This window comes from Lissotriton vulgaris, chromosome 2_1 (assembly GCF_964263255.1).
Source record: "Lissotriton vulgaris chromosome 2_1, aLisVul1.2, whole genome shotgun sequence".
NCBI lineage: Eukaryota > Metazoa > Chordata > Amphibia > Caudata > Salamandridae > Lissotriton > Lissotriton vulgaris.
Genome location: NC_141687.1, coordinates 526,459,926 through 526,486,915, shown reverse-complemented (window position 1 = coordinate 526,486,915; position 26,990 = coordinate 526,459,926). Strand labels below are relative to the sequence as shown.

General features: G+C 44.2%; 1 protein-coding gene across 1 annotated transcript in view; it reads right to left on the bottom strand.

Moving 5' to 3' along the window:
* Positions 1–26,528, bottom strand: part of ZC3H15 (zinc finger CCCH-type containing 15) — a 283,862-nt gene extending 257,334 nt beyond the window's left edge. The window contains exon 1 of the mRNA XM_086955460.1: positions 26,354–26,528. Coding sequence (XP_086811586.1) covers positions 26,354–26,443 — 90 coding nt within the window. The 5' untranslated portion in view covers positions 26,444–26,528. The remainder of the gene's footprint in view (positions 1–26,353) is intronic.
* Positions 26,529–26,990: the final 462 nt, after the last annotated feature.

The following is a 26,990-nucleotide window of genomic DNA, read 5'->3' as shown; positions in this document are numbered from 1 at the left end:
AATTACTCTTGTAACCCTTCCAAAACACGGAGTCATTGAAAGCGAGCCTTGACCAGCCTCCACAGGCCAAGGAGCCCTTCTAACAAATGTCAGTGCATTCAAATTTGATATAAAAACAAAATGCCTCAAGTGCGAGAGCCACTCAGCCCTTTACAAGCAAACCATTCATACAAAACAAGCTGCTTATTCGGAGAATTCGAGCAGTAACAAGCGGCAGTCAAAGTCCAGTGCCAGCAGCGCGAAGGGCAGGAATTCCCCTTAACTAAAGCCATATGCCAGAGCAGAGAGGCAGAGCAGGGCGGACCACTGCCAATCACGCATACCACCCAGCACCGAAACAAAACACGCACATGCACACTGGTCACTGTGGGAAATGAAGACTGACAGGCGGCAGCTCCCCTGAAACGTAATTGGAGAAGAAAGGGGTTGTGAGAAAAACCAACAAACACATCGACTTTGCGGGTGTTTCGGCGGGACGAAGGCTTTGTGGATGGGCGCCGGCTGTTTTAACACGAACGGCCTACTGGAACACAGTGCCCACATCCTCCTCCCAGGGACATATAGGACTTCCTGTCCTTTGGAATTCCGTTATATGTCTCAGAACATGAAATGAGTCATACACATATTAAGGTTGCGAGACCGACCCCTTTTATTGTTTAGGAACTCTGCAAAGCTTTGTCCTCACTACACAAAATTTCACAGCTCAACCCTGACTGTTTCAAACTGGATGGAAATACACATTCCGGCTTGCATATTAGAATACTGAGTCTGGGAAGGCGCCCTTCGGACTCTTTCCTGTACATTCGCTCAAAAAGTGACGAACCACGATTGTAAAAGCCCTGAAGAAGTCCCAGCTTGGGACGAAACGCGTCGGCTGTATGTTGTACTGAAAATTGAAAATAAAGATTACCAGAAGATTACCAACATCTTTTTGAGAAAAAAATCTTTCTTGTGCTAAATATCATTTGCACTTATTTCTTGTCCTTTGTGGTGCACCTTTGCGGTTGCTTTATTTGTACTTGGATTCCCTAGGGAATAGGCACAGTAACGATGGGTGCCAGCCAGTGTGCACACAATTCCCTTTAGTAACTCAAGGGCCACGTATTATTTCGGGGAGAAAGGTAGTCAGGTGCTGACATTAGGAAGGGTCCATCGATTTATCTCTGTTTTAAACAAAATACGTGTAAACGGATTAGAATGGGTGCTGAGAGGGTAGGTACTCTGTGCATTTTCCGTAGCTCGGAAATCCTTCTGCTTTGTCGACGTTTGTAGGCGAATGGGCGATTTAGAGAAATTACATTTAGGCTGTCACTTACTCAGAACAGTAACCGATACAATAAAAAAAAAAACATATTTAATACATGTCATGCTATAAGAAGCTTCTATACACCTACGGTAAGGTTTACAAATATTCAAAATCAGAACCGATGGCTGCATGCCAAATCACTTGCTGGTAATTTTTGGGTCGCCTAGGTGACAACGAACAAGTGGCCTCTGCAGACATCAGTCTGCTTTCACTTTCGTAAACCCGGCGGTGGCGGGTCCGAGGAGTTCGATACTGCTCCCCCACCCTGCTGTAGCAGGTGCGGTGGCCACCCGGAAGTCAACTTACCCCAAGTTTGCGCTGCGCCCAGCCAGCTGCTCCTCACCCAGAGCCGGGCCCAGCTGCCGCGCCGCTCCAGCAGAGCCGGGCAGCCTCTGGCCATCGTCCACCGCCCGCAGCCCCGGGGCGCACAGCGAAAAGAGGGGGAGGTCCGTGCCCGCAGCGGTACCCGAGCTCCCTGGGGTGCGCCTTCTTGGAAGAACACACAGGAGAAGGGGCTGGGAGAGACGCACCTGTGGGCGATGCACACATCCGCTCCGGAGCAGGAAGCATCCAGAACAGGGATAAGAGGGAGCATCCCCGCCCCCTCCCCCGGGTCGGGCTCAGCCAGTGGAAGGGCAGGGACAACGGCACAGGCAGAGCAGAAACTTTCTCCATGTTCCGCTCCCACGCAGGGCCGCCGGAGGTGTCCGCATTGCCGCTTTGCTTCTGCTGCCAGGACAGGGGTCCATGCCCACCTGTCTCCCTCTGCTCGGGACTCAGGAGGCACTGTTCTCTCTCTCGCTCAGATTGCTGACTCCAGCTACGGAGATCAGATCTTGAAGCACTAGAAAGCGAGGTTGAAGAAATTTGTCTTTTAGCCCGTCCCTTTAAGACTGGGCTCCCGGGCTTCCGTTTGACTTAAAAGGTTTCTTATCTTCTTTATGGGGCCATCTGGACCCATAAAGAAGATAAGAAACCTTTTACGCCAGCAGTACGTCAAGGAGCCCAGAAAAGGACAGGGCTAAAAGAGAAAGAAGAACGTCACTGGGATCTCTTGTCCAATGGCTGGCCACCGTTTAGGAGGCAAAGCCAATGGAGAAGAGGGGCGGGGCTTAACCTCGCTAGAGAAACTCACTCTATCCCATTAAGTCTCGCCAGCTTGACTGCGCATGTGTGCAGTCTTTCACAGGCGGAGACCTAAAAAGGGCATCTTGCTGCTTTCCACCTCTAACGGGCCGCTGCACGCCTGGACTAGCTGATGAATGTGGTCCCAACCCCCGTTATTAAGCAAACATGCATCTACTATATGGGGAGGAGCTCTCGGTGCAGGGCGGTTGCCGGCACCTTATGCACATGCTCAACTGAAAACAACTTTTAGAGGCCCTGGAGGACCACCATCCTCAGAAGTCAGTCTTTCACACGGCGCCCTCAACATTTTTTTTTTTTTATAGCAATACCCACAATTATGACATTGTTCCTCCGGGATCAACATTTAGAATCCTCTGCTCAATTGTACAGTGTTCTAATTCTTGTCTTTCAATTCAGGTCATTGTCTTTGTTTTTCTTGCGCCTTTGTGCAGTAACTCGCCAACACACATTCTATCTCTGCACTCTAGACATCTTCCGCTAGTTCACCCTCAAGGCTATGATCTTTTGCCACTGTGTCAATGTTGACTTTTTCGGGACTTCATTGGTCAGCCCTAATCGCTTCCAATATCATATCAAATTTGCCAAAGTCTTTAGTGGCACCTACATACATACATACTGTTGTCCGACTGCATGCTGGTGGGCTCCAGTAACATTGAACACATGGATCAGTCAGCCAGCTGTCCAGCAGTCCTGCTCGAATCTAGTCAAGTTTTATTATCAGTCACAAAGCACATGCAAACTGATGCTGGCTCTGCCTGGAAGTGGTAGGTCAGTCTCTTAATTTTGTCCATCAGACAGTCAAGGCCCCAGACCCTGACATTATGGCCCTGTGTTCAATAAAGAGGCCCTGTGAGGAGGAGACAGACCCCGTTCAGGAGTCACAATAACCCTTAGGAACAATTATTCCTCCCCTTGTACGCTTATATGGTGGCTGCAATCCAACTTCCCTATTCTTCCCACAGTCTGGCGTTACTGTTATTTCAAGGACAGACAGTCTGTCACATGGCTCATTACTAGTTCCTTGTGCATGCCTCAAAGCAATCATCCGCACCAGCATGTGCTGCCCATTGGTGCTTCTCATTGGAGCAATGCCTCACCTTTATGTCGCTTATAGCTGTCCTTCGGCTTAGCCCAGGCCTTCTTGCTGCCTGCTGATGCGAGGCACATCCCACTGGAGCCCTCAAACTCCAGCTCTGTGGACACTACCGTCTGTTCCAAAGAGTCAGTAGTCACCTGCGCACTAATCAACTTCAAGCCAAGCACCCGAGACAGGCCCATGCCTGCTCAATCCCAAGAGTGCTTGCACCGTCGACCAGCCAGTTGTGCCATTTAAGGTCGCCTAGTCCCAGCCATGAACACTGCAAACTCCTACTCGGCAGCTTGAGCCACAGCACCAAACTCACTGTTCTGTGCTTCGCTGACACCAGGAAAAAAGTCAGGGATTCGATTTCACTCTGAAAGATTTTGTAGTGGGCACCGATGTCCAATCATGTGCACCTTGTCAGTCATATTGACTTGACCACACCCCTGCATTCAGCTAGTTATAATACGCTCTGAAACCCAAACTGATGTGAAGCAACCTCATGACAAGGCAGCCACAATGTGGAACTGCTCACCCAGGTAGAGAGAGCTAAAGGCGAGACAGCAGGATGAAATCTCACCTCATGCAGGTCCCTGCATTACAGTGTATGGCCAGGTGTGAGGTCAAGGTGTTAGATCAAATCATCTCGGAGAGCTGAAGGGCTCCCAAGTCACACCTAGTTAAAAGGCTTAAATTGGGGAAATTACTAACAACTCAAATCAATGCAGATTAAACTGCAAATGACGAAATATACTGAAGGAAAGAGATCAAGAAGAGTTTTGGCTTAGGTGATATGGAACAAACTGGAAACATTAGACAATGGAACATTATCAGGTGGTTATGCTCCTAGAAGAGCCTGGACCGATCAACACGACTATGAAGGAAGTATTACAAGACATTATGCAGTACAAAACTGAATTATCTCTGACAATATGAGGAATTGACATTCAAAGTACGGCCCTCCTGACCTTTACATGCTGCCCTCCTGACCTTTATATGTGGTCCTTGGTCAACAGCAGCACTGGGCTCAGTCCAGATCCCAGGTCTCATAACCCAGCAATCAAGCTCCAGACCAGATTCCTCTCCTAATGGGACCGCCACCTAGCCCTTATCGAAGCCCAGGTCTATCACTGCTTTGCCAATTTATCTCCACGCAGACCTTAACTGCAGCTGCAACCTATCTCATTCCAGGTCCACAACTGAAGCGACTTCCAGGCTTCATCTGAGCCTTCATGTTCTCCTTGATCCCACCCGTATGAGTACACAAGGCACTATAATAATTCAGGCTTGAATTAAACCCGTCCTGGTGATAATCCTAGCATTGTTTTAAAAGGATCTGAACATCGACTTGTTTGAATAGCATGCATATTAATCCAATGTGAAAAAACAAGTGCATTGGCTGTTTTTTCTAAAGCTTGGCCCAATTATTCGTAATTTTCACAAGCTACCTTTGTTTTGCCTGAATTATTTTTGTTCAAATGTAATTGTTTTGTGTATGTGTAGGACGCAGGATTGTGTCCCACTGTATTGTTGTGCTCCTATTCGTTTTTCCATTTATAATTCATTAAATGGACTGTCCGGCTGGACATCTTCAATTTAGCACTGACTCAAGCCTATATTAATCACAGCCCTATTGTTTCTTTTAAGGACCATTATTTTCGTAGAATACGGACACCCAAGTTCCTTATCTACTTTGTGGGTTCCCTTGTTTGTTTTAAACAACATTATAGTGCTGCGATATTCTCAAAATGGATTAGGAGGGGATAATGGGCAGCACCCTCCCATCGAACACTCAAGAGACCCTAATTACAGTCAAATTTATACCAAACTGAGCCACTTCTAAGCGTGCTTCCTAAAAGTGGGAAGCTTTAAATAAATATGATAAAACCTTGTCAAAATAGTGACAGATGGACTTCTGTTAGGTATGACATCATTAATGGTCTGTGCAAAACGCATCACTTAAAGGTCTAAGCGATATATTTTAAGACATTGGTTTACTTTAGAAAAGGAAAGGAAAAGGTTGGCAGCTTCATGGTGCCTCTAAATCAAGGGTTTAAAACATTATTATATGACCTGAATGAGTCTGTGAACTACCTGACCAAGTACAAGATGGCACTAAACTGTAAAAAGATTAAGAAAAATTGCAGATTCCCATCAGTCACCAAACTTGGTGACATGTTTCATCATCTGGGACTCCTCATTTTTCACCACTCTTGTGGTTATAAGATTAAAACCAATCCAAAGGACAGGGAGCCCGAGGATGTTATGGTCTTTCTTAGAACAGATGGTCAAACCAGATGAGAGTGATAGTACTAGATGGGAGACATGTGCAGTGCTCGGGTGAAAAAGTTAAGTTAATATTGATATATGAGAAACCTAAACTTTATTGATGTGTCTCATAGTTCAAACTAAAAACAGTGCACAAGAGTATCAACAAATCACTATCTAGAGTCTTATTGTGGTTGACATGTTTCAGCACGCTTGGTTATAAAGGTCTAACCGTGCTTTTCTCAAGACCCACCTATGCTACTGCAAAAAATCAATAATGTGAATTGAACAAAAGAAATATTATAAAATGGTTGGAAACAATACAACCATAGTCACCTATCATTTGGTGTGTATTGTCCTTCCTTTATAAACCTCCTTTGACAGACTATGTCTGTAAGAGAAAGTAAAGCTAACTTACATATCTCAGTACAGGATTAAAACAGATCATTCAGAATCACACGGTATCATTATAGTGGCTCCCCTAGTTGCCAGCTACAAACCCAACTATTAGGGTACAAGCTTACAATTCTCACCTTGATGTTCCTTACTGATAAACAATTCCTGAAAGATTGGTCGATGATCGCATGGCGCTGCACGCGCGATTGGCTTAACTTAATTATCAAAACAGCCAAGCGGGTGGCAGACACCATCTTGATAGAAATTCAGGTCTTAGAGACACAAATCAAGACCACTATTACGAACATTTCCTTCAAGAAAAAGGAGGAAGAAACAATTAAAAAACAATAAGGAGTTTAAAGGCAACATACTCTTTGCAAAAATTGAAAAATTCAAAAAAGATCTGGCTAGATTCACACACGAGCGTGTTTACCCATACACTAGCGATAGCTATGTTCCTCCAGAATTTAACACCAAAGGGCGTAGAATAGGATCCACCTATGGGAGCTCAAGTTCTAATGATAGCTCTAATACAAGCGACTCAGATACATCCACAGGAGCCTCAAAGAATGGCCAATATCGGAAAGGACGTGGAAGGAATTTTCACAACAAATGGCAGAGTGTTCCACCAAATCAATACCAGCAGTGGTGGCAACCACCGCCATGGCAGTGCCCTCCACCATTCCAACCCCCTATGGCCCTCCTGGGACCGTTCCAGCCATCAGGTTTCCAAGGAAATTTTAACAACCAGCCTTTTTGAGGGTTTGGCCGGGGCCGCACCAGAGGAAGGAGGAGGAACCAACAGGCACAAGTACATTGGAGTCCCCCGTCATCTCCTCGCACTCTGCGGAGCAGCAAGAAGAAACCATCGGGGCAACCGGGGACGAGTGCAGACTCAGATTAATTATTGATCTTAGTACCAGACTTCTCAATATAAATGAAGAAAGAGCGCTCAATAGAGGTCTGGGCTTTGTTGCTACTTCTAAAGGAGATGCTTTTCAAATGAATTGGGAATTGGCTTATTTCTTCCGGAAAGTAAGACTTCATTTCTTCTTCAAAGGGAAGGAAGAAACAACAGAACGACTAGAGTCCAATACTGGTATGAAAAAGAAGTCTACGTTCAATCCTCCTACACACTTGATTCCTGCTCAAGTGTTGACATTCGAGCAAGCTGTCAGCAATGATGTTGCAGCTAGTCTTGAAAGGGACCAGAAAACCTTTTGCAACCTTCCGAAGAACGAACAAATAGCCCTGCGTGGCCTTATCTCCGATGACCTAATAACTATAAAACCGGCCGATAAAGGCGGGGGCAACAGTTATTCTGGATACTGAAGTGTACCGAACAGAATGTCTCCGACAGTTGGGAGACAGAGTGGCATACCGCCCACTTAAAGAAGATCCTACAGAGAGAATTAAAAATCAGATTGCCGTGATGGTAGAGGAGGCTATCAATGAAGGGTGGATTACCCAACAAGAATCCATATTTCTTCAGACAAAGCATCCTGTGATGCCCTATTTCTATATATTGCCTAAAGTGTATAAGAATATAAGACCTCCACCAGGACGCCCTATCATCTCGGGCATCGGCTCTCTTTTGGAACCGCTGTCTACATTTGTAGATCACTTCTTAAGGCCCATTGTAAAAGAGATGCCGACATTTCTTCAAGACACTAAAGATGTCTTGCGGATACTTCCAGATGTCGAATATAATAACACCACAGATGTACTGGTATCATTGGAGGTAGAGTCATTATATACTTCGATCCCGCAGGATGAAACTTTAGATGCCATTGCTGCACTACTTTTAGAAAGAGATCTGGATTCCATCACTCCAACACATTTCATTATGTCATGCGCACAGATCGCAATGAAAGAAAAAAAAATTACATTTGAGAACACCATTTATCTCCAGACCGCGGGTACCAGCATGGGCAGCGTTTTTGCGCCAAGCCTAGCGAATCTGTATGTTCATGGTTTTGAACAGGAGCACATCTTGATTGCATCGAATCACTTCAGAGAATCAATACGCCTCTGGAGGCGATATATTGATGACATCCTGATGGTATGGAGAGGTGAAATGTCGTAAATCAACAACTTCCTTGCCTGGCTTAATAGCCGAAATAATTACTTGAAATTTACAGTGGAAGCTAGCAAAGAGAAACTGGCATTTCTGGACCTCTTGATCCTGGCAACACCCACGGGTCTAGAAACTGAATTATACACCAAACCTATGGCAAGGAATTCTTTACTGAGATATGATAGTTTTCATCCTCAATCATTAAAAGATAACTTGCCATATGGGCAATTTCTACGCCTTTGTAGAAATTGCTCCACAACTACCAGTTTCAAAAAACATCCAACACTCTAGCAATGAACCTACAAGCAAGGAAATATCCGACCAGGCTCATCAAGCGGTCTGTGAAACGCGCCAGTAATAACAATAGAGAGGCATTATTAGAACTACCCACACAGTAAGAAGAGTCATCCAAATTAACTTTTGTCAACACTTTCAGCACGGTATCTAATGTCGTTAAGAAAAGTGTACGTAAACATTGAAAGATTCTTAACATTGGATGACAGCATTCCTGAGCCCTTGTTTGCCTTCAAACGTAGTACCAGCTTGCGTGATCAATTGGTGCACACCAGACCTAGAGATGTCCACACATTGAATCAGGATACACTGTGGGGGATGCCTGCTGTCCAGAGACACCTTCCCTGGGGTACATGCTTTGTGTCCCCCCAAACATCCAAATCTAAAACTATCGACATAGGAACAAACAAACCATGGCTTCAGAAAAAGTTCACGAACTGTAACAGTGAAAAAGTGATATATTTAATAACCTGTCCTTGCCAGCTAAATTACGTGGCCATGACCACAAGCAAAGCCAAGCAGCGAATAATGGAACACAGAAGCACAGTTAGGTGTAAGAAGCAAGCTACAAAACTAACTAGTCACTTTCTGGAAGTTAACCACCGCATATTCCAGAACATGTAATAGATGTCACCAAATTTCTTTTGCTTAAAGAACAGAAATCGGTATTCAAACTGAAGAGTGACAAATGTGGCTTGAATGACGCCATACCCTGGGTGCTTCTGTAATTCAGGGTAGCTCGATAATAGCGTGTGCTAACAGCACGATCTGTGTAACCTGACATTTCATCAGAGTATATATAAATCTTCCAGCTTTGATGTTTTGCAGTTGGTAATTGCCAAAATATAGAACAGATTATTCTGTGATTTTGCGCTTCGTGAGCAATTAATCTTAGGTTATCAGTTTTGACTATTGTCCAAATCATTCGATATATGAAGAATGGAGATCTATTCTGTATGATTATAAACAAGTGAGATTCAGTTGATACTTAAACTGCATGTTTTCCTTTTCACTGTTAGAGTTTAAATATTGTACAAAACACTCAAATGCACCAACCATAATAGGTAGATTTTTGTAAGATAGACAGGTCGTGAGAAGCTTAAAGACTGTTTCCAGTAGAACTCCATTTCCCATCAATTCCCTGACGAATACGGACAATATCACGTACTCATGGAGCGTGACATTTGTTTACATACATTTGTTATTTCATTATATGTATTTGTTTATTTGTGAGTAGTTTGATGACTATTGGATTTATCTGAATGGTACATCTGTCATACATTTTAGTGCAGGTGACGTTCAGGACCACACTTTCAATTGCAAACTGTCCAAATGCAGTTTGAGAACTGCTGATACCACATTCGACGCTCGATCAGCCTCTCTGTTAAGTAGAGAGGACGTCGCGTAATTAGCCAGCATACGTTTATTAAACTGGGTGGCTCTTGGGCAAACAACGTGTTTCAATGTTGAATGAGAATCACCTATCTTGGACTCTATGTCCCAGCGGGCCCAAAAAAAAGTCCAATAGAGATGACGTCACGTTAACGCGACGTACACTAAATCGGTTTGATCACTAAACACAAAAGGACTGACGCTGCTGACGTTCGCTACCTTCACGACGGCTTAGATGACTGTAGAGAGGTACAGACGGTCAGGTGAGTGATCAAACAAGTATTAACTGTTTTAGTCAAGCGCTATAGTGAGGGGATTTGGTTTTCTTTTCTTATAGCTGGATAAATGCGGCAGTTGCCATGAGTCCCATTTGACACATAGACAATAGTAAATGTACCAAGCCATGAAATTGGTAGACATAACGGACAAAATAAGTGACTGTAATATTTCAACACAATAGCAGTCACTGTTTGATACATCACTTGTTCCTCCCTTCCTTTGTTCCGCTGTCTGGCCATATAATAACACCGCATTGGCACTAATGTAGCGTCTTACCATATGAATATGGAGGGCTATTTGGAAACAATTGAAGGAGTAGCGAGTACCCCCGTCTCTTTCTCTATTAGTTATTTGTGACTCGTGTAGGCATGCGGATAGGATATGACAGAAATAACGATTCTTTAGACTGGGACTCCATCGGGGTAACTTAACTATATTAGGAGCATGACTAATCATCATAACATTATGAATATACCGATGAATCCATATTTTAGGAGCTAATAGTGACGATTGTGCAAGCAGGTGTTGCTAAGAAGAACTTTTTAGTGATATTAAGATGGTGAGGGAAACGTTCCTATTTATGGTTCTTCTTTCCACCTTTTAGAGCGGTGCCTCCCTCCTGAGCCGTTGCCAGGTAAGGTGAGGCAGCTTCCTTTGAACATCAAGGTGAGAATTGTAAGCTTGTACCCTAATAGTTGGGTTTGTAGCTGGCAACTAAGAGAGCCACTATAATGATACTGTGGGTTTCTGAATGATCTGTTTTAATCCTGTACTGAGATATGTATGTTCACTTTACTTTCTCTTACAGACATCGTCTTTCAAAGGAGTAAGTAAACAATTTATTGTTTCTGATTAATTAAAACCATTACAAAGAATACAATTGAGTGCACATTTCATCGATAAAAAGTCTTAAAAAGAGAGATCATAATTATTAAAAGATATAACAGTAGTAAAATAAGGGTTTGGGAAGTGTCCATAGTTCCTTTTGTCTTGTCTGGGTCACCGATATCTTGGTTTGTTAATTTAAGCACCAATAATTTCTGGAATTTCACCAACTTCCTGTTTAGTGAAGGAAATCCTGGGTCGAAGCATGCAAGGACTGCCTGCGTGTGCGTAATCTGTGTTCATTAAAAGACGTTGTTATAAGAGCTACTCTTTCCTCTTTCAACTTCAAGCAGGTGCATAGCAAATGTTAGATATCTTCTTTCCCTGCACCGCATAACCTGCATGTTGTCCCACAGTTCCTTCTCAACCATGGTTGTAGATGTGGTAAGGCTGGTAGGATTCCTAGACTGTGTTTTAAAAAGGCTTCTTTTGATTTCCTGCAGTACCCCAGTCCAAAGTATGCCTGTAACCCGGGTGATTTATATGTACTCAGAGTCATCCAGGCGTGACGCCTATGAGCAAAGATAGCTTTGTCCTCTATGAGCGAAAGTCTCTTTATACTCTTATTTACTACATGTTTAAATTGTGTGTGCGGTAATAGGGTTTCCCTTAGTTCTTTTAGTCCTGTAACAGTCAGGGACTCCTCTAGGTATTTTTTCCCCGGCATTTTGGAGCAGCTGCACAGATCTTGCCAAAGCTGATGGTTCAGTGTGTTCTCTGGTGAATTCCTTATTTTGTACCAGCACTTAATGTATGATTCTCTCCTTGCGAGCATTTGACTCGTTAGTCCGAATTCTAGCCGGATCTGGGCTTGTGAGGTGTAAGATAGAAGATTTAAGGGAAGGCTGTATGCTTTTGCAATGATTGTATCCAGCAGTTTCGCGTCTGTTCCTCTTAATGCTTCGCTGCCGTAAGTAATAGATGACTGTATTTTAAGGTGGGCGACACGAAGCAATGGTAGAAGAGTGGGGCCAGTCAACTTAGTTTTAAGTTGTTTATGTGTTGTCGCGATCAGCATACCTTTTCTCTTTGTGGCCTCAAGGTGGTTTGAGAAACGACCTCCTTTGTCTACTATGATGCCAAGATATTTCTATTCAGAGCAGTTCGTAACAACCTGTGTTCCAAGGAGCCAAGAGTGCGACTTTTTGTTGCCAGTTATTGACAGTACTTTGGTTTTGTCAATATTTACTTCAAGTGAGTTCTCTTCGGCGTATCCATGCCATGTGTTAATGAGATGCTGCAGTCCTACTTTGGTATGACTAACCAGGACCACGTCATCTGCATAGGATATGCTGGGCAGGGCTTTACCCCCTAGTCGGGGGGCGTTCGCGTTGCAGGCTTCTAGAGCAGGTGGCAGTTCGGCAGTGAATAAATTGAAAAGGGTTGGCGCTAAAACTGTCAAAGGAGGTTTAGAAAGGAAGGACAATACACACCAAATGATAGGTGACTATGTTTGTATCGTTTCCAACCATTTTATAATCCTTTTGCTCAATTCACATTATTGATTTTTTGCAGTAGCATAGTCTGGGTGGGTCCTGAGGAAAGCACGGTTAGACCTTTATAACCATGTTTCAGCACACTTGTCGACCACAATAAGACTCTAGATAGTGATTAGTTGATACTATATGTTGCACTGTTTTTAGTTTGAACTATGAGACATCAATAAAGTTTAGGATCTCGTATATCAATTTTAACTTCACTTTTTCACCCGAGCACTGCGCATGTCTCCCATCTAGTACTATCACTCATCTGGTTAGAGCATCTTTTCAAAGAAAGACCATAACATCCTCGGGCTCCCTGTCCTTTGGATTGGTTTTAGCCCTTATAACCACAAGAGTGGTGAAAAATGAGGAGTCCCAGATGATGTAACATGTCACCAAGTTTGGTGAATGATGGGAATCTGCAAATTTTCTGAATATCTTTTTAGAGTTTAGTGCCATCGTGTACTTGGTCAGGTAGTTCACAGATTCATTCAGGTCATATAATAATGTTTTAGACCCGTGGATATATTCTTGTATTATATTGATAAATTGGGGCTAGATATACATGCTGGTCTTTAAAAATTGCCTCTGGCCCTCTTCCTAATATTTATGTATTTCGCCTCTAAATCAAGCCCTCACTCACTACAATCTGGATGGGGCACTGCACAGCCACGACGTGCACTTGTTTCAGAGTTGAAAGTACTGCCCTTCTGAAAGTAAGTATGGCAGCTCTACTACTGAACTATGTGGAAGTTTTCAAATAAAATATATGTAAAATTTGTTTAGTAATAGTAACTGTTAAAGTTAAGGGGGAGTCTTTGGAGTAGAAAATTGTTCAATAAGTAAGATTTGGTCAAAAAAGTATCTATGTGAGGGGTGGTTCCCTGCAATTTAACAGAATCCATTGAGCTACTAACAAAAAAGCTCCTATGAGACTAGTTAACAGCAAATGCACCTCTGAGCATACCAAAAAAGAAAAACCCCAAACACTTCATATCTTTAAAAGAGCCAGATAGAAATACAATTCTTTCATAACTAATATTTAGTTTTGCTATGGAAACAAATTATTATATTTCACAATTCAAGTAAAACAATGTACATTTTTTATGTCATAATTCAAGCACAATGTATATTGTAAACAACCCAATACCGCTATTAGGAAGCAAATCATTTCATATAAGCATTCTCAACAAGAGGTAAACAGGCACAATCACGTGCATCCTTCTTCCCAGGCACCCACTTCTGTCCAAAATGAAAATAAAACATCAGTCCATTATAGTCAATCATTTACAGATCTTCACAAGTTTTAGTCCACTTTTTTTGATTTTAGACAATGTTTGGCACAAATTAGCAACTATCTACACCATGGAAATATGACTGCTACACAATAAACATCTGCTTACAATATACAACCTGTGTATATATTCAAATTCTGCTTAATATGTTTTTGACTGAGTAACAAAGCTATTACTTCAACCTAATTGAGCAATTACATAGACAATGTTTGGCACAAATTAGCAAATACCCACACCATGGAAATATGGCTGCAACACAAACATTGGCTTACAATATACCACCAGCTGTGTATACATTCATATTCTGCTTAATATTCTAATGACTGAGTAACAAAGCTATTACTTCGACCCTGAATCCTCAGAAACTGTATTTTGGTTGTGTTAAAACCCTTTAACTAATGGACTACAGTGCAACGAGGAATTGGGAACCAATATGCAGCTATACTGAGTCCTATTGAGGACCATTCCAGTGATCATGCAACGACAAAAAATGTATTCTGTCGTTTTACTTTAAAGTTCAAGTTTTATCTAGGCTTGTGAGGAATTTTTGGGAGTTTGAATTAAAAAAGCAGTATATTTTGTGCCAATAGCTTTGGGGGTTTAAGTAACCAACAAAAATTGGTATGTTTTGATCTGGGACGTGTTATGAAAGGACCTGAATTCATCAGAGAACACTTCTGTTCCATGTGTAATTGTAGGCATAAGCTTTGATCACTTTAAGAATTTGTGTGCGTGGCAGAATGCAAGTCTTGTGTAACAGATCTTGAAAAGCAAACATCAGGGAGGAGAACTTCGACTTGAGTGATTACAAATGCTGTAAACGTCCTCCGTGGTCAACTAGCCATCCATACAAGTATTCATTATTTTCCCCAAATACCAGGAACCATTTAACAGCTTTCGGAGGCCGGCCTCACTTAAGTTTAGGACCTCATCGTCATCTATGTATTCTAATGAGATAATGTGCTGAGAGCAGATACTTGGGGGCTGGGAATCAGCTGCATTCAGCTCAGATATACATAAATTAAAAAGCGTCGGAGCAAGGACACAGCCTTAAGGCCCGAGTAGTTTGTGCCAAGCCTAACTTGGATCCAGGTATCAGAGTATATGAGTTGCACGGCAGCAAGCTTCTGTTCATGTGTTGCACTTGGCGCTTTTTGCAGGTTCACCCGTAAACTTTTTGCATTTCTCCCAGCCTTTTTCTCTGTGTAGTGCTAGTGGTTTTAGGCCTCTGGGCACTTTAGCACTGTGGTCCAGTGTAAAGGGTGTGCGCTTTGTGTTACATTTAGTGAGAGTGGCCTGCCCTCTCATAGAAATGCATGGGGATTCCCTGCTCAGTGTGTGTCCGTGGTAATTCCGGTTATGAGGGGAGCAGTATGGTCAAGTCTTGTATGCATGAAATTGTGAGAATAAATGCTGCGCAATGGTGTGCGCAGATTCTATGGCAGGACCGGAGGCTCAGAATATGCTTTCTATTCTTCGCTGTTTTATTACATACAAAACTCACAGCAGCCTCAGAAAAGCATTTAGTCAAATCCAAATAGTAAAACCTTAATCAAAAGCTCATAAGACATTAGGTAAAAACTACAATTTCCATGAGTCCATCAAAATAATCCATAACGTAGTCCTTCGACTCTTTCCATGGAGGCTAGATATGCAGTCTCTTCACTGTTCTCACTCTTTCTTCGCTGCTCACGCAGCCAGTTAAGTGTTCTTTTGATTCTCCTTAACCTGTTGTGGGTATATATTGTCTGTATTGCAGGTGTGTCGGGAAGGGCACGGACTGTGGTTCTTGTTTCATTTTCAGAGCCCCGTTAGCTGCGGGAACGTTCGTCCCCGATGTGACTTTTGACCCCTACGCGAGTTGCGGTGTGTGAACAGGACCGCTAGAGGGCACTCCGACATCTCGTTGATCCGCAGCACGGTTTCTCCTCGTAGAGAGGGGCTGCGCTGAGGAGTGCAACGAGCCGGAGCCTTGCCCTTGCCGCCTCACGAACGCCCGGTCTCCGGGTCTGTATTGCTCCCATTTCAGCTTACGCCCGTTGGGTCTGTACTTGCGGTTTTACAGCGGCAATCACCTTCGGGCAGTTTTGTGCACGCGAACGGTTTACCGGGTCAATCGCCTCCGGGCAGCTCTGTGTACTGTGACAGGCCCATTAAGGAGTGTGTGGTAGCGCGCAGTGGGGCGGTAGACCCAGTCTCCTTCTGAGGGTCAGCGCGCTTTGAGGCATAAGTGCAGCCTTCATGGTAAAGCGTGTGGCCCCAAAGATTTGCAGTCCTCAGGTCTGCCCATATAAACCTCTGACGCCCACACTGTTGGGTAGTACTTGGAAGGGGGTTTCGGTCCCTACTGTGTTTGATAATGGAGCAAGATTCTTTTAATGATGAGGAGCCCCAATCCTATTTGAACGATGAGGAGTTTTACCACGCTGTGGACAGAGGTGGTGGGGCCCATGGAGGAGCGCCTCTCCCCGCGCATTGTTGAGGAGTGCGCCAAATTGGCGCAAGCTTACTCGGGCCCGAAGAAACCCTGCAGGGAGGGATTGCCTGAGGGGGATCAGGGGGTGGACAGAGGCTCCTTTAAACGTCCACTGGATGCGTTCTTGGCTAAGGCGACCGCTGCCCCGGCTTCAGCCCCTGATCTCTCGGTGGCTTCTGGTACGGCGCCTCCATCACCTGGTGGGGACTCCCCTGATACTGACGACGATGAGGAGTGGGTCCGCTCTTGGCGGCCCTCGAGCTCCGACGCCGACGCCGAGTTGTTCAAGGACAGTTCAGGCATGCTGGATCCGGATGAGATTATTCATCCGCGATCCGCAGCCTGGGCGCCGGGTGACAAGGTGGCGGCGTTTGTGGCGAGCCGACTGCGTAAGCCGTTGGAGAAAGAGGCTAGAGGGTGCCTACAGGGAGAATGTCTGAGGCCCACGCTGGAGGGTAAGGTGGGCCTTACACCGGAATTAGATGCGAAAATGGCCACCTTTCACGCAAAGTTTATGAAGGATCCACGGAAAGGCATTAACCGCTCCTGGCGGTCATGCCAGGATAAACTATTGGACGCGGTCGGCCCTATTACCAAGATCCTCGATATGGCAGAGGAGGCGAAAGTTACAGGGGCTGCCATTTCTCCGGACGTCCTCTTGAACTGGGCGCAGCGCGTAGTTATTTGTCTAGGTAACGCCAACTACGCCCTGTCGACGGAGCGCCGGAGATCCCTTTTGATCAAGCTGGATCCAAAATTAGGGAAACTGGCCTCTTCGGAGGCGGGTGCTATGGCCCAAGGCGGCCTTTTCGGTGAACCGTTCATGAAAGAACTGGGAAGATGTGTGTCCACCTTTACGTCACTGGCCAAAGCCCAGTCCAGTATAAAACGGGTTTTCCAACAACGTTTTTCCCAAAGGGCCGGTCGAGGTAGGGGCCGATCGACTGGCCATGGCGGACAGAATGCCAGCAATCGAGGGCAAGGCTCCAGGAGAGGCCAATACCAAACCTCAGCCATTTCACCAATTTCTATCCCACAAGAGGGCAACGTTTTGGTGGTCGAGGATTCCGAAAGAACTCTGGTTCCAACAACTCAAACGGTAAGTGTCTTGTATGTCATCCCTGTGTCATCCCTGCAGAGCAGGTGCGCATTGGGGGTCGGTTAGCTGCCTTTAACGAGGAGTGGGTAGCTCTTACTGCAGACGCTTGGGTATTGCAGACAGTGCAAGGTTTCCATATAGAGTTTTACGACCGACCCACTCAGGTAAGCGCTCTGCGCCCTATGGTATTTTCAGACGCCGATGAGCAGTTGATAGACGAAGAGGTCTCAGAGTTGCTTCACAAGGGAGCCATTCGTCAATCAACTCGGCACCCCTCGGGCTTCCTAAGCAACGTGTTTTTGGTGGACAAGACCGATGGGGGAAGGCGACCGGTAATCAACCTCAAGGAGTTCAACGGGTGGTTGGTTTATCGGCACTTCAAAAAGGAGGGGATACACCTCCTCCGAGATGTTTTCCTTCCACGGGACTGGATGGTGCGATTGGACCTTAAAGGATGCTTACCTTGTGGTTCCCATTCATCCTCCACACCGCCGTTTTCTGCAGTTTTTCTGGAGGAGTTGCGTGTTCGAGTTCATCGCCCTTCCATTCGGGCTTTCCTCAGCCGCTTGGTGCTTCACAAAAGTGTTGCACCTGGCGGTGGAATACCTGCGAAGTCAGGGTATTCGGATGATTATCTATTTGGACGACATCCTGTTGATGGCCCAGTGCCCAGAGAAATTGAGTTCTCAACTTCGGCAGACAGTCATCCTTTTGCAGGGGCTGGGATTTATCATCAACGGCGACAAGTCAGTCTTGATACCGAGTCAGAAGATGACCTTCCTGGGGTTTGTCATAGACTCCGTAGGAGCCTCTCTCAGCTTGCCGTCGCGAAAGATTGCCAAGATTCGGCATTTCTTGCGACAGACCATTACGAAGGATCGGACCTCCTTGCGGCAGATCGCCAGGGTGGTGGGACTACGCTCCTCCTCCATCCAGGCGATTTTCCCGGGACCCCTTCACCACAGAGCGTTTCAGCGTCTCAAAGCTCAACACCTCCGGAGGGTCATGTCATATGATCAGGTGGTTCCTTTATCAGACAAAGTGAAGGAGGAAATGGAGTGGTGGCTATCCCACATGGAAGCCTGGAACGGTCGGGCGATCTTCGGATCAGTTTCGGACCTAGTCATAGAATCCGACGCCAGCAAGTCGGGTTGGGGTGCTCGCTGCGGGGAATTCTCCACAGGAGGCACCTGGTCGTCCGACGAACAGAAGTTGCACATCAATTGTTTGGAGCTTCTGTTGAAGATGGACAATGTCTCAGCGGTGCGGTACATCAACCACCTGGGAGGTCCTCGGTCTCAGGCTCTGGAGAAAGAGTTCTGGGATTACTGTCTCGCTCATCAAGTATCCGTGACGGCAGAATACTTACCGGGGCAAGCCAATCAGGTAGCGGATTGGCATTCCAGGCATCTGCGGGACTCCAGTCAATGGATGTTGGATGTTCAGGTCTTCCAGTGGCTGAACAGTCTGTGGGGTCCTTTCTCAGTGGACCTGTTTGCGTCCCGCTTGGATCATCAGCTCACACGTTTTTTCAGTTGGAGACCGGACCCTCTGGCGGAGGCGACCAATGCTTTTCTCTAAGATTGGAGTCAGGAGAGACCATTTGTGTTCCCCCCCTTTCTCGATGGTGATGCGGACGGCGGCCCAAGTTCGCCGCCAGGCGGTGGCGCTGGTGATGGTGACCCCGCTCTGGAAGTCCCAAGTCTGGTTTCCAGTTCTTCTGGAACTTTCCTGGGATTCTCCAATCCTACTCCCCCGGCTTCCTCACCTGCTGCTCAATCCGGATTGGGAGCAGCATCAAATCATCACTCACGGTTCTCTCCGCCTCATGGCATGGAGGCATTCCGGCGACGCTGGTCGCTCCCGGGCCTTTTGAGATCGGCTGAGGGACTTTTGTCCAAGGCCTGGGCAAACAGTACGGCGAAGCGCTACAGATCCGCTTGGACTAAGTGCATGCGTTGGTGTCTTCGAAGGGACTTGAATTCCTTGGTCGCAGGAGTCGTTCATATTCTGAATGTTCTGGCAGAATTGGTGACCAGAAGCCTAGCATACAGAAATATCAATGCGCTGCGTTCAGCGGGCTATCATCCGGTGGACAGAGCAGCGGTGGGTGAACACCTGTTTGTTTGTAGGCTCCTACGGGGTATTTGTCTTTCACTACCTCCAGAGCCTCGGTATTCAGTCCTCTGGGACGTTAATGTGGTCCTTAATCTCTTCTTGTCTTGGCAACCTAATAAATATTTGTCTTTGAAGGAGCTTTCAGCTAAATTGGCCATGCTTTTCTGTTTGGTATCCTGCTGTAGCGTGTCAGATGTCCGTGCCTTGGATGTCTCGGCGAGAGTTTTTTCCCCGGAAAGGGTTACCTTTATGGTGGGGCGTCGCACGAAATCTGCGTCACGAACTATCTCGTACCCAGCTTTTGTGGATGTCCCCAAGATGTGTGTAGTGCAATGTCTGAAGGCCTATGAGGCTGTGACTCTGGAACTTCGCCCTCCGGCAAGAGACAATTGTTAATTGCCTTGCGAAAACCACACAAAGCAGTCTCCTCCCCCACTATTGCGAGGTGGGTGCGTTGGGTCATGCAGGAAGCAGGCATTGATACTAAGAATTTCGAAGCTCATTCAGCCAGAGGAGCCATGGCCTCTAAGGCGTTGTCTGCGGGAGCTTGTCTAGAGGATTTACTGCGCGCCGCGGATTGGTCCTCTGACTCCAAATAGGAGTTTGGCCAAGTGAAGAGAGATCCTCAGGGGAGTTGGGTATGGGTTGAGGCTAAATTAAATGGCATGATATTGCATTTTATAAATTACTACGCCCCCATTGTGGATGACACTACTGACCTGAGCAGAATTAGTGAATTACTAAGGGGGGTAGCCGAGAAAATAATAATGGGAGGTGATTTTAATTTCATTCAGGATTTAAAGAAAGATACCTCGAATAAAAATTAAAAAAAGAGCTCGAACCCAAAACTAAAAAGTTGATCGAGGTTTTAAGACAGAGGAATATTTTGATGGATCCCTGGCATGTTGCCAATCCATTGAAATTGGAATTATCATGTTACTCAAATCAATTCCATACGGCTTCTCACATTGATTTTTTTTTTAATATCACAATCCCTGGGCTGTACTACCTCAGATATAGATAATCCATTCGCCGACCATTCTCTTATTAAACTTAATATAGAAATAGGGGTAAGCATGAGGCCAAGATCCAGGTGGCAGATGGATCGGCTCCTTCTGCAGGACCATCAATGGGTGGCTGACACAAACGATTGGATTGTTGAATTTTTTAAGATCAATGAGAATATGGCAGAAATGTTCAGTTGGGGGGGGGGTTTAAGGCTGTCCTTCGCGGGCGAATGATTGCACTATCCGCCTCAAGTTAAATTGAGGAAAGAGAACATTTTTAAACTCCAGCAGGCAGTAGTAGAAGGAACAAATTTTAGATATGCACAGTCTGCAGGTATGGGGGACGCTAAAGCAAAGCTTGACAGGGCCAAATACGAGTTAAAAGAGTTTTTTACTCTGGAAGAGATTGCCAGCTCCAGAACCTATCTACAGCGAGTATATGAGGAGAGTCCAGGTCTCGACAAATCTAAAAATTGTACTAGTCCTGCAGGTCTAGTAACTTGGAAAATCCCCTCGACCCAACTGCAACCTTCTTGACCTCTGTCGCTGAAAAAGGAGCAAAAGTGACAAGTTAACAAGATTTAAAGGCATCTTTATTGCTCAGTCCCTTTGTGAGCAATAAAAATGCCTTTAAATCGTGTTATCTTGTCACTTTTGCTCCGTTTTCAAAGACAGAGGACAAAAGTTAGTTTGTCTTCCTACTCGCTAGAAAGGGCGAGTAGGACCTAAAAATAGCTCGTCCTCATCCATTCTCCCTCGCAAATGCGAGCGGGCGAGAGGATTTGTCGAGCCCTGGAGTCAGATGGTTGGCAATATGCTCGCTGGTAGCACCAAAACCAAACAGGATGCAGCCACCATCACGGAAATTATTGATCCCAAAACCAGATTGTCATTAACGGGTAAAGAGGATATAGCTCAAGTCTTTCTAGATCATTACTCCCAGTTATACACCACTAGATATGAAGCTGGAGCGACTCAAATCAACAATTATTTTGACGGGTTGAGTTTCAGGGCCAATGGTGGAACAGCTTCTGCTAGACATTTCTGAAGAAGAAATTACAAATGTTATAAAGTCTATTTCAGGAGCAAAAGCCTGCGAAGCCAATGGTCTTCCAATTGAATTTTATAAAACTTTTTTGAGAGAGCTGACCCCTTTTTTGGTAAACCTTTTTTCACAATATCACTCAGGGAGGCTGTGTTCCCCCAAGTTTTGAGGAATCCAAATTGGTTCGTTTTGTTAAAAAGGGTAAAAATGGCAAAGATATTAATTTGTACAGAACAATCAGTCTTCTTAATGCGGATTTTAAAATATTAATGAAAATTTTTGCACAACGCTTTACTCCCATCGCCCAGGAGCTTATTCACTGAGACCAAACCGGATTTGTAGCTGGAAGGCCCATGTCCACTAATACTGGGTTTTTAATTCAAGCTCTTGACTATGTGACAAATAATAAAATACCTACATTCATTACCATGGTCGATGCCGAAAAAGCATTTGACCTGGTAAATTGGGACCCACTTTTTATCGGTTTAGGTAAATTCTGCATCCCGGCTCAAGTTTTAAATATGCTGAAAAATATTTACCAAGGTGCTCAAACCCGGGTGATAGTTAATGGAGACCCAATAGGGACTGTGGAAATAAACTGCGGCACTAGACAAGGGTGTCCGTTGTCACCCTTACTTTTCACTTTTTTCATCGAACCCCCTAGCTGTAAGAATCTGCGGTAATCCCCAATTAGAGCTCCATGCGAATGGATGTCCAAGTTAAAGTTATTTGCGGACAATATAATTATGTACCTCTGCCCGGATAAACAGATCGTGGAAGAAGCTCTGTTATAATTTAGTAAATTCGAACAAATAGGAGGCTCTAAAATAAACCAAAACAAAATGGAGATTTTAGTGCTTAACACGGATTGCAACTTTTTACCCACGATTTTAAGAACCCAGGTTTTGAAAGAAGAGCCTATCAGATATCTGGGTATTTAGGTCTCATGCCCCATAGATCAATTATTCAACTTGAACTACATAGCTGGGCGAAATAAGTTAAAACCCTATTGGACAAGTGGGCCCTTCTGCCTTTGGCTTTGATCAGTCGTGTAGCACTTTAAAAAATGTAAATTCTTCCACTTTAAATATTTTTGTTTGGTAATGTACCCTTAAAATTCAATGCTAAATATTTCAAGGAAATTGATTATGTTCAGGGAATTTGTTTGGAATGAAAAGGATTCAAGGGTTAAACTGCCCATACTACAAATAAGCCTTACCAAACATCCATACCTACTAGGAGGCTGCGTTATTAGATCTTACAGCACGCCTATTGGAACCTAATGACCAAATGGACACATTTTTTTGAAAGAATGATTGATGAGGCTGGCACACAAATTCCAGTTTTTTCTAAAACATCTAATCTACCGAAAATAGTCCCGTTATAAGACTGTTTGTCACTATTACGACTGACTCCAGTCGTTTTTTAAACACGCAAACAACTCCTCTGGGTTTGCCTTTTTGAAATTGGAGGAATGTAGGGGGTTCGGGCTGCATATTAATTCCAGTCGTCTTAGGAGATGGAAGGACATTGGCTTCGAGAATCTGGGCCATTTTTTCATTGTAATTACAGTGATTTCTTGGGAAGGAGTACTAGGTAGAGCAGGGAACCGAATTAAGCCAGGGTTCTTGGAATATATGCAGATCATAAACTTCCTTAAAAAATATAATCTCCTGTTAAGCTGGGTTCCAATTGCCCTGGTTAATGCTCTATATAAAGTCAAATTAAATGGAGTGGGAAATTGGTACTCCTTAATTATGAAACACAAGGTACTGCGCCTGGTTGATGAATTTTTGGGAAAAATAACTCGGGAGACTAATTGTTCCTTCTCTCATCAGGAATGGCAGGCTATAGCCCAGGTAGGAAGCAAGGCCCTGAGAGCAGCTACTTTTAAAAGGATGGCCTTCTTGTCACGGTGGCTGGCTTATTACACTCCGAAAAAGCTAAACAAATGTCATCCGGAAGTGGATAATAAATGCTTTCGATATTTCTCGCCTGGCGAGGGAGACTGGCTCCATATATTTTTTACATGCCCGAAGCTTGAAGCCTTTTGGAAAATCTTTTTTTTAGCAATGAGCCAGCCAATCAAAAAAAAGATCAACCCTGAGACAAAAGTGGCTCTCTTCGGGCTCTCTAAAGTTAGGTCAGATTTGACCAAAGCCGAAGAGACGTACATCACAATCTGCTCTACAGTAGCCACCTCATTAATTCTCCAAAATTGGAGGTCGGAAGAGATTGCATCTTATACTAAAATGGGTAAATAAAATGTCAAGAATAAGAGATTTGAGTAAGTATATGCTAAACGGGTTGGTGCAACAAAAAAGTTTGCAGTGGTTTGGAAGTTTTTTGACAATTGGGCTGCATTATAGGAATCTTAGCACTTTAGCACATTGCACTTTAATCCCCTAACAGGGGAAAAGGTTCCGTACTGGAATAATGCCAAGACTTCGTACATGAAAAAAAAGTTGTAGATAACCTGATTTTTCTCGTCATCTCGATGCTCATTAGGAATAATTAACTTTAGGATAGTTTATGACGTGGAAGGTGCAATTGTTTTTTGGGATGTTTACGAATATATGGTGTTCCGGACTCATTTTATTTGAGGATTTGTCCATCCCTATTTGAAGGGTTTCAGCTGTTATATGTATACATTATATATGTACGTCAAATTCGGATGCATGAGGGCTGTTTCCTGATGACCAATGCTATGTTATTTTTGTTCTCTGCTCAGCAAAAATAAAATATATATTTTTTTTAATTGTGTTAGGAAGATCTTTGCACTGTATACTGCCATATTTGCACTAGCAGCTAAAACAAATTAATATGTTTACTAAAGCTTAAATTAGTAGTTTAATTAAAGAATGTTTTAGTGGCGAAATTATTTTGGGTGCTAATAGTGTTTGTTTCAATTGAATAATGTTTTTAAGGGGCGAATTACAATAAAATACCAAGATATGTGCTTGTTTCCTTTTTAGTTTAATTTTGCAGAACTACTGACAATTGCAATTAGCTCATAATGGACAGTCAATTATCTTACGGTTGTATTTGTCTTCTATGGTCCATTTTTTATATGTATTTATTTATGGATGAAAAGTGTATTTACAATTATGCGTGTATTTTAATCGGAAAAGTATGATTTTCCCAAATCGGCATAAATATCAAACTTAATAACCCCTCTGTCACCTGGCAATAGTTCATGTAATTGTATAAACACAAATATGCAGTATTAAATTAAACGGATGTACCCATTCTTCACTAAACAATCAGCACTGGTCCATCTTTCCACTCTGCTGACATTATTTTTATTTATCACACAGGCTGCACATTCAACATTTCTGGCCTACATGCTCAATCCATTTACATACCATTTATTTTTACGCAACCCCTACAAAGAAAATGAGTTGGAGAAGACTACAACCAGAAAACCTGTACGTATAAGGTTATCATATTTCGAGCAGGTATCTAGAGAGGATTGCCTCAAGGAAATGGACATCGGTGTTTTAGTTCAGTCCGGTTACCGCAATGGTATGAATCCAAGACTGAGCAAAGGAAGGGGGCAAACAGTCCTCCACAGCGAAACCTTAATAACTTTACAGGCCATCAACTTTACAACTGAAAGTTATCTGCAGCAATGCAAACGATCAACGCAGAGAAAATGTCGGGGCAAGCGGGACCTTTATTTCACCACAAGACTTCAGAATCTTCAGGCAGGTAAGAACGGTCTTAAAAGTGACTTCGGGTGAATGTTAATGCAGGGGCAGACTAGCATTTTGGTTATTTGCTTCATACAGACTTACTAATTATAACAACTTCTTCTGGCTGAGATTTATGGTGCTTGGAACAGGGGAAGGAAGGTACTGGACTGACATGCTTTTAACAACAGTCAAAAGGACAAGAAAAAGCTTAAAAATATCAAACTAAAATCTTTATATGCTGAATATTAGCTAATAATGTCAGTTCTATTTGGTACAATGAGCGAGAGAAAGCAATACTGGAAGTCGTGTTAAATGCCAAGTCGTTAAATGCTGCAGGATAAAACTTGAAAACCCCCTATTCTGCCACATCTATTATTAGAAAGTGGGTAACTCCACAGTAATCAGATTTCAACTTGAGTCCCTAGATCAAAAAGGCTATCGCAGAATTAACTGCGCTACTAGATTTTACTTTGTATGGGTATAGAAGTGTCCTCAACCCCATGTCAAGAAAGTTAAGGAGCCATGGAGCTGTGGAAGAAACTTATAGAAGCGCAAAGATCCACCTGTCACTGTCTGAAATGAATGAATCCCGTACCTTGCTGCCCGGACATAAACGATTTAGCAAGAGAGTCCCCTTACAAAACCCAGGAACACAATTAAACGAACCAGTCTCGTTTTAATGCAGATGAAAGCATCCCCTAAATCTAACAAAGGCGGTGCTATTAGATTACACATTACAATCCCAATCAACACCACTGCCCCGATACCCAAGATCAAAACGTGAACTGCAGGCACTGGGTTAGTTGAAGGACCTCGTTAGTCCAATAGGGGAGCTGTAAAGAATGGGTTACTTGTTAAGGACGTCAGACGCGTAGATATACATCCTTGTAAAACCAACAAGCTACAAAAGATCAAAGCAAACTACAACGTAATTACTACTGTAGCCAGCTGCCACAAGGGACAGTAACAGATGCCCCCTCCCCCCCTCGCTATACTTCTAGCAAGCTCACTTCGATGATCTTTTCCTTTTTCTTTTGTTCCGTTTTCTTCCCGGCTTGCGGACCCGCAGCCGCCGCCGCCCCGGGCTTCTTGGGAGGCATCTTGCTGCTCGAGCACTCACACCGGCTCCGCACCTCGAGCAACCACGACAGAAAGAGAGGCGCGCCAATACCGCGCCACTTCCTGCTCACAAGCGAAACAGAGGAAACAATCCAGCACTTGTGGGCGGGGCCACGTCTTATCCTCTGCCATGACGGGGCCAGGCAAAATCATTGCTGATACCCAGGCGTGAAATAAACGAGGTCAGAGCAAGAGCTTGGTCGAGCCCTTTCGAGCAGGGTTAGAATTAGTGTGTTGTCTGCCTTGAGACAAAAGCCGTGAGTGTAGGCTACAGTGCTTTGCTCATTCATAGCCAGATTGTTTCCTATCGTGCCTCCAGTTTTAACATTCCAGGGAGGGTGACCAGATTTTCAGAATGAAAAATCGGGACACTGCTATAGAAATAGGACTATGTATTGACCAGGGCCAGATTCTATGGCAGGACCGGAGGCTTCGGATTATGCTTGTTTCTTTATGGTGAAACACACAGCAGTCAATTAAACCAGTAACACTTTTAAACTATGTGTCCCATTGATAGCAGGCGGGATT